We start from the raw sequence: 9105 nt of genomic DNA on the forward strand, positions 1-9105 counted from the left end.
CTTTCTTCCTTCCTCCCTCTTCCCTTTCTCATTTCAAGGCCTCATACTCTCCAGTGGCTCTCAGCCCTTGATTTGGCTATTTCGAGTCTTAGCACCTAAAACTTTTTCTAGATTCCTCATCCAGTTTCCCTACCTCTGGATTCATATCTAATACCAGACTTTCTCCAAACTTGTGAGCCCCTAGACCTACAAGTAGGCACTTTTTCTAGGATCTCAAGCTGGCAGTTGTTCCAGCTTCTCTGCCTTGTGCTCAATCTAGAGCAACAACTGATATTTTTAGCTTTCCTGCCCAGATCTTTTTTCTAGATTCATTGAATGCTTTTTCCGCCCTAGACTCATAACCCTGATCCTCATTCCAAGCCTAATCCTTTTTTCTTGACTCATGAAAACCCAATTCTTTTTCAGGCTTTCAGCCTGAAGATTTTCAAGTCTCTTCCTAGTCTTAACATTTTTCTAGCCTCATGGCCAACAATATTTCTAAAATCATAGCTCAAGACTTCTTCAAGGCTCTGGGTTGGGTGCTAATTTCTTCTAAACTCATACTCCAGAACTCTTTTTCTAGGCCTGTGATCTAACACTCTTTCAAAACTAGCCGGCTCTCCTCTTGCCAAAGCTCACGCCATAACCCAGACAACCCTTTCTCTAGGCTCTTTGGTCTGACTTTCCTGTTGAACTCTTGACCCAATACTTTTGCTTTCTAGACTTGCTGTGTAGTCTCCTTTCTCGGGGTTCATCCGGCTCACAATGTAACTGCTTCTCACCGTCTGATTCTCTCTTTACCAGACAATCAGGAATACTTTGAGAGGCACCGCTGGCCCCCCGTTTGGTACTTGAAGGAAGAAGATCATTACCAGCGCGTGAAGAAAGAGAGAGAAAAGGAAGATCTGGCACTGAACAAGCATCACTCGAGAAGGAAATGGTGCTTCTGGCACACGTCCCCCACGGTCGCTTGAGCGAGCAAGGAGAGAACCCCAGGACGGACCCGCCCAGACCCTCAGACAACAGCAACAACCACAACGATACTGTAAAATTAGTCGTCGTCTTAGAGATGAGATCAAGGTCAGGTTTCAGGCATTTGACTCTCTATCCGTGCGTTTACTTTCCAGAAATATCAAAGCACAATCTCCCAGAAATGAGCCTGGACGACCGACACTGATGCGTAAACTGCATTCCGTCGACTAATATGTATATTTTTGGTCAGGGAACGTGATAAACTTAGTCCATTATGACAATTTCTTTTTATACAGAAAATCCAGCATTCACATTTCAAATTCCAAATTGGAAAAAAAATATTTTTATATGGTCTTGTGTATTTTGTCGAGACAAAAATACTATGTATTGCTTAATTTTACAGGCCACAAATTAACCACAAGGAGCCAGCCCCATAATTAAGTTGTAACTATTGGCCCACAGATGGACACGAGCACTGAGGCGTCCTTACATAATGAGACGGTTATTCCCACAGTTGGAAGGAAAGAGTCAGAATGAAATTCCCCAAACTGTGAGTTAGGGAGTATTTAATCTTTGTCCTTCTGAGCAACATTGGTATAATTAACAAGTCAACTCCAGGAGCGGGTATTTACAGTATTTGCTGTGTAAGTGGTAGTAATTATATGATTATGTGTGCCATGTAAAATATAGTGATATCAAATATTCTGTTGTGGAAAGTGTCTAGATTCAAGAGGATAATCTTCATAATCATTGGAAGGGCTTATTAAATCCCAGCATTATCCAGGGCCAACTCACTGATGGACTTGAATTCAGAGAAAGAGACTTCTGCTGTTGTTATTTGGGTGGGGTACTCCTTGATCTTTGCAGGGTCTCTGCATGTGGACTTTCTCTGTTGACTGGAATCAGAGGTTGGGAGCAGAGGGCGTTCCTGGCCGTTGGCCCATTCGTGCACATGGCTTGCTCACATCTCACCCCCCGAGCCGGCTTGCTCTGCATTGCCCTTCCCCAGGGATTCCCTTATGGAACTTAGTTCCTTTTTTTCATTCTTCCCAAGGAAAATTAATTCAGCTGCATCTTAAGGTCATCTTAGCTGCATCTTTTGTAAAGACCGAAGGCACCTGGGAAAGGAGGTATCTTATTGGAACTCTATGGGTTCGGAATAAGGTCCTTCGTGAGTTGGATCCAACTGATTTGCCAGAGGTTTTCCAGCTGAGCAGCCTCCCACTGACATCTCCGTAACTGAGATGATCAGCCCCTATGAAACAGCTTTCCAGGGTCTCAGTCTGGGTATAGCAGGGGCAGGGCTGGTTCCCACAAGTCACTTGGTATTATAACATGAAATAACTTTTTTTTTTTCATCCTCGGGTTAGAAGAGGCAGTTGAACACAAAACCCAGTGCTGCAGATCAGGAAAGAATTTCCAGATGACAGCCATATGCATTTTTAAAAACATATATATTCAGGTTAGAGATGGAGATTTATTCCTGGCTGGAGTAGCACCCCGGGGCAATGAAAACTATTTAGCATTGGATGGGCCCAAGTTTATAGGAGAGACTCCCTAAAAGAAAAGCAGAGGAGTGTTTAGTACTCCCCAACCTGGCATTTTGCATCATGCCTCCATGATGACGGTCTATAGAGAAAGGATACCTACCTGCAGAGTGGCAAGTGGATCATTGCTTGGTAAGCGGAGTGGGAAGGGATGGAGGGAGTAAAAACAGGTGGATAAATGTTAAGATGAGTAAAAAGTTAACATCTCTTCTATCTCAAAGGGGACCCGGGTGGGTTTTTCACATAAATTACTAGTCAGTTTTGTACAATCAAAACTCTCATTTGAATGTAATCTTGCCAAAAAAACAAAAAAACAAAAAAAACAAAAACAAAACACCATCATCCCAATGGATGGATCCCGGTGACCCTGGGGTATATGCAATAATCTCCACTCGACTTTGTCTCAGCTGCTGAAACCAAGTGGCTGGTTCATTTGGTTAATGCTGGCTATGGCCTTTACCCTTGGTGGTTTTATTTTATGTTTTTTATTTCACAGAAAGCCAATAAAATTGTTTAGCTATAAAATATCGACTCCAGTTTTTTGGTTTGCCTAAGAGGAACTCATGTATATAAGGGTAACGATGGGGTCGCCACACTTGCAAAAGGTGATTCTGGCTAACGGGGCAAGTGGCAAACGGGAAATCCCATCGCCTCTCACAGCAAGGGCCTTCTGGGAGCAGCCCTTGGGATGGGATCCTGGCTGTGGCAGCTCTCCACGCCCCACTGGAGCATTATTTATAGCTTTGGATCATCTCCATGATTGTCAGAGAGCCAGATATGGAAGGTGTCTATGAGACCACGTAATCCAATCCACTTTACAGATGAGAAATCTGACGCCCAATCTGAGAGATCTTGTTTGCACAGAGAGTCAATAGCAAAGGCGGCCTGTAAACTCCAAATACATTGTAGAGTGAGGAAGGCCTGAGTTCAAATCCTGCCATAACTCTAACCTGGGACAAGCCATTTAATCTGTCTTAGCCTCAGTTTGTAAAGTGAGGGAGTTGAGATCCCCTTCAGCTAGCTCTCCAGGTCTCTGATCCCTTGAAAAGAGTTTTTGATCCAAGTAATTAAGAGCAAGGTAATGGAGAGACCAAAATGGTGTAATACCTGCCCTCAAGGCACTTACATCCTATACAAAGAAGCAGCCAGTGTGGAAAGCTCCAGCATCAATGTCATAAAATGAGGTTGGATGGGGCCATGAAAACAGTCTTTCCTTCAGAGAGGATGCAAATTCCTCCCCCCTCTCTTTTCCTCCCCTCCCCCCCATTTGCCTGGATCTGGAGGTTACTGGGATTAGGCAGTGCCCTCTTGGAATTCAACAAGCAACTACTAAGGGTTTGCAGGACAGAGATACAATAAAACCTTTGGATTTTGTTCATTTTGTATCTTGCTCATTTAAGTTGATAGAAGATACAAAGTAATTGTATAACAAAGGCTTATTGATATATTGTATCAAAGTAGATCATTGTGAAAGGAACTCTAGGGTTAGATCAGTCAGTAAGCCTTTGTTAATGTGCCTACTATGTGCTAGACACTATGCTGATACAGGATTAGAGACATATAGGATTCTAATGTTGAATCCATATCTAATCTATTGGACCCCTAAGCAAAGTCAGAGAAGTAGCAGAGTTCAAATCCAGCTTCAGACATTTGCAAGAGGATTTGCCTGCCCCCCAGATCATTTAATGCTGCCCCATTTTCCCCAAATTTCCTTCTCCATTTTGGGGGTGTCTCAATGGTTACAACATCAGATTTAGAATTAGGAGGACCAGAGTTCAAATGTAGCCTCAGACACTGAGTGACTCTGGGTAAGTCACTTAATCCGGTTTGCCTCAGTTTCTTCATCTCTAAAATGAGTTGGAGAAAGAAATGGCAAACCAATCCAGTATCTTTGCCAAGAAAATTCCCAAGAGAGGTCACAGAGTCACATATAACAAACAACTGAGCCACAATGATTTTTTTTCTTATTTCCTAGTCTATATAAGTTGATCCCTTATAGGCAAGGACAGTTGGCTTTTGTCTCTCTGTCCGCCATACTTAGAGCTGGAACATGCAAAGTGCATAATGATTATAATTAAATAGAACTCCTCATCCCTTGAGTTAATTTGGGGGTGTACCCCAATGAATATTCCAGCAGAGATTGAATAGTCTACATCCAAACCCGGGAACCAAGCAACAACGATTTCAGTTCTCTTTGGGGCTGGCTGCTTTTTCCCTCAGAGGAATTTAACAGTCCTAATAATGTGATTCAGAGCCAGGGAGCCGGCCTGATTTTCAGCATCTATGTGTGTGTGTAAGTACTAACAAAGCTTTAAAAAAAGAACCTTTCCTGGCAGCTTGTGGCCAACGCACCAAAGGAGCCAACTGAACGAACCCTATAAAGCTCACATGGACTTTCTTTGCTCCAAAGTGCTCGTAAATGAGACTGTTCCATAACTCAATAGTTTCGTATCTTTGGGGGCATACAAGGCTCTGCTTTTGTATGTTTCTCATTGGGATTCTGGTGACCTGTGCCACCCAAAAGAGCTTAGAAAGAAGCCCCCGAGAGGAATCACGGGGCCAGCCTCCCTCCACAAGAGTAATTGGTAAAGCAGAGAAAAAACCCTGCTTTTCCCTGGAGCACACAACACCCCCAGAACCGTTCCTGTCTTTCCTTCAGGCTATTTAGACTCTTGGTCTTTTAAAACCAGTCCAATGCCGGTGGTGTATCAGAGACATATTTCCAGGTGACTGTCTATAAAATATGGAAATGATGGAAATGATTCAGAAATGGATGTCATTTGAGAGGATGCCGAGCAAGGCTGTGGATCCCCCAGACACAGAGAGCAAGCAGTGTAGACACAGTGAAGGAGGAGGGAGGTGGGCGGCAACATGCCAGCCCTGGCTTGAGCTGCCTTCTAAGGCCTTGTTTGGGCACTTTTGCATGTTTAATCTCATTGGAGTCATCAGCAATAAGCATTTATTCATTTATTACTTAGAACAGCCTAATGGAGGGAGAGTATCACTGGTTGTATTGGCCCCACTTTACAGATGAAGAAATAGAGACTTAGAGATTGAATGAAAAAAAAAATGGAGTGCTTATAGCAGTAGGGATACAAAGGAAAAACTGAGATAGCTCCTATTGTCAGTGAACTCACATCCTCATATTCACTGGGAACCCAGAGAAATCCCCAAGGGAAACTGTAACAAGGATCATCCATTTCAATTCAGCAGCTACCCACTATGTGCTAGGCATTGAGCATACAAAAATTAGGAGGAAACAACTGCCAGTGAACTCAAGAATCATTCTACTGGGGAAAACAACATTGACACAGATAAAGAAACAAAGTATATACAAGTTATTTGAGCTGGGAAGCCCTATGGGTCACATGCCCTATGTTGTGAGTCATAAATGATAGAACAAACACCAAAATACTTTGTAAACCTTGTAACATTATTAAACCTTAAGACTACACTAAGACTTTTGAGATATCACATATAAAGGCTAATTAACCACCACCAACCCAAGCATTTATTAAGCATTTACCATGGCTCTGGAGCTGTCCTAGGTGCTGGATGTACAAATACAAAAAATGAAAAAAATCTCTTATGGTCATAATATCTGATTATATAATTTCTGAGATTTCTGCTAGATTGTAAGCTCCATGAGATCAAGGATTCCATCTTATCTAAAATTACTATCCCGATCCCCAACACCAAGTATCCTGCTTTATCTACCAGGAGGCATTTAATAAATGTTGGATGGATGGACAGACAGGTAGACAGATGAATGCATGGATGGATGGAGGGAAGGAAGGATGGACAGACAGATGGATAAATGGATGGATGGAGGGAGGGAGGGAAAGATGGCACAGATAGATGCAGATACATGACTCTGACATATTTAGGTCACACCAGTCCCAATCCCTGAATGCTATCATCCTTCCACATTGTGTCCTTAAAAAAATTAGGCTCTGATCATCTTAAAAGATATGACACCTAAGCATCCCATCTCCAAAGAGCTCTTCTGATAAAAGAGGCTTCTAGGAGTCTAAGTTTGCTCTCTCCTTTGAGGCAATATATTTCCCATAATGACTTGCAAATGAAAGGTCTCCTTGGTAGAATGAGGAAAAGGCCCTAGTGTGTTAGGGGAATCCTCTAGGGATGCTTATGGGAACACACGAGAGTGTTAAAATTCATAATTGAAAAACCATGCAAGGGAAAATATGGACAAGATTCCCACAGAATGAGAAGGGTTGTAATTTTAAAGGGTAATGCAGTAAAAGAGATGGAGTGATCCACTTGGAGTCAGGAAGAAGTAGGTCCAATTCCTACTTTAACACTCAGTTACTGTGTGATCTTAAGTAAAGGCACAGAACCTCAGGAACATTGCTTGATTCTGGGATCTGAAGCTCTTCCAGTCTGAGAAATTCATTTCATACATAACCTGAGCTTTCATCCTCAGAACCCCCAGACTGATTTAATGAAATGCTTTGAGGCCCAAGAGCTGGTGATGGTGCACAATGGAAAGAGCACTATTTCTGAAGGCAAAGAGTTTGACTGCCCCATACTAGAAGGATAATCTTAGCCAAGTCATTTCCCCAGTTTGGGCTTCATTCACTTTTTTTCTCTGAAAAAATGAGAGTATTAGACTGAACTACCTCTATGGTTCCTTCTTCTCCAAGTCTATGAACCCATGACCTCCTCTCTAAGACCAATCAGATGGCTACCTTATTATTTATATTGTATGGGTAGCCTTTCCCCTAGGCACACTTTTTTTTGGTTTAGAAAGCCTTTGAAGGCTCCATTGAGAATATGAAAGTTTTTTTCTGTTTCACAGAACCAATGCAGCTTGCTGGGAGTTAGAATTCTTCCTCCTGGGAATTCCTTTTTTTAGTTATTTAGGTTTTTGTATTTATTTTTAAATAGCTCTCAGGTTGTCATTAAGTGCTGTTCTGGGGATGGCTGCTGAGCCCTCTGACGGTAATCTCTGCTGAAATCTGCCATCCCCAAATGTCACTCAAACTCCTTGCCTCTGAGACAAGGTTATAAATGAAGTTCTCTGCATGTGAACGTCCCAAAACGAGAGGCAGCATTGAGGGCCAGTCAGAACATCTCTGCTGCTCTTTGAAGATGGCGGGTAGGAGGTGGGTTCCTGATCCTATTCAATCTGTCTGGGACGTTTGGAGATTCTTACTGACCCTTTGGTTGCTAGATGAGTACTGGGTCTGGGATCAACTGCCTTTGTTACCTCAACTATAAAATGGAGATTATAGACTTACTTTACAATATCATTATGAGAAATAAGATAAGATTTATAAAGCATTTAGCATAATACCTGGTTTATTTTAAATTTTTATTTTCTTCCTTTCTTGTCAAGCCCTTAGTCTGCCATTATTATATAATAATCTAACAAGCATTTATTAAGCACCTACTATGCCCAGGACATTGTGCTAGGTTCAGGAGACATGAAGATAAAAATGAAATAGTCCTTTCTTTCATGGAAGTTTCATTCTACTGCAGGGATTACAGGGAACATAGAGGATGAAAAGACCTTACAGAAGACCTTCAAGAACTTACTTAACAATTAGGGAAACTAAGGCGTAGAAAAATCAACATAGACTATTTTAAGTAAAATTTGTCCTTCCTGATTTCTTTCCTCTTTTCCTAATAATTACTTATATTTTATTTAGCTTTACATATAACATGGTGGAGGAGTTGGGTGGGGCATTGGATAGAATGCTGCACTTCAAATAAGAGATTGAAATTCATTGGGTTATGGGCCCAACAGTGGCACAACTAGGTCAAAGGTCATGTACTATGTAACAACTTTTTCTGAATAATTCCAAAGTAGTTTCTAAAAGGATTGCACCCATTCACAGGTCTACTAACAGTGAACGCATCAGCATGCCTACTTTCCCACAGTCTCTCCCACATCTGTCATTTTTGGTTTTTGTCAATTTTGCCCATCTGTTAGGTGGGAAATGGAATCTCAGAATTACTTGAATTTACATTTCTCTAATTAGTAAGGACTTGAAGTATTTTTCATATGGCTATAGATAGCCTCAATGTCTTTCCTTTAAAACTGCTTATTCATATTTTACCATGTTTATCAATTGGGAAATGGCTCTTGTTCTTACAAATTTGAATAAGTCCATTACATAGTGTCACAAAAGTTACAGTTCTAAGCTGTTCAAGATCAATAATAAGTTTAAACATACATTAAGACCTTTAAGGATACTCTGTGAATTCTGGAAATGAGACTTATTAGAGAAACTTGCTTCAACTCTTTTTCCAAGTCAATTGTTTCCCTTTAAATCTCAGCTTTATTGGATTTGTCTGTGCGAAAGCTTTTTTTTTTTAATTTGTCATTAAAATTCTCCATTTTGTCATCAAAGATGCTCTCTCCCCCTTATTTCGCATGAATTTTTTTCCTTCCTCCATTGATCCAATAGGTTATTTTTTCAGTGTTTTTCTTATTCAAAGATACTTCAGACTTCCAGGATCTTCTCTGAGTATTCACCCTTATAGGGAAAACAAAGGCAGATAAGGGGGCAAGGACACTGGGTAAACAGACAAGCCATAATTCCAGGAAAGAATCATAACTTAATCCTGACAGGATAAGGGT

General features: G+C 41.3%; 1 protein-coding gene across 6 annotated transcripts in view; it reads left to right on the forward strand.

The window, feature by feature from the left end:
• RHOBTB1 (Rho related BTB domain containing 1) overlaps positions 1–3023 on the forward strand; it is a 174134-nt gene extending 171111 nt beyond the window's left edge. For all 6 annotated transcript variants that reach the window (XM_074297031.1, XM_074297032.1, XM_074297037.1 and 3 more), the window contains one exon: positions 784–3023. In XM_074297031.1, coding sequence (XP_074153132.1) covers positions 784–953 — 170 coding nt within the window. In that variant the 3' untranslated portion in view covers positions 954–3023. The remainder of the gene's footprint in view (positions 1–783) is intronic.
• The last annotated feature ends 6082 nt before the right edge of the window (positions 3024–9105 follow it).

This window comes from Sminthopsis crassicaudata, chromosome 2 (assembly GCF_048593235.1).
Source record: "Sminthopsis crassicaudata isolate SCR6 chromosome 2, ASM4859323v1, whole genome shotgun sequence".
NCBI lineage: Eukaryota > Metazoa > Chordata > Mammalia > Dasyuromorphia > Dasyuridae > Sminthopsis > Sminthopsis crassicaudata.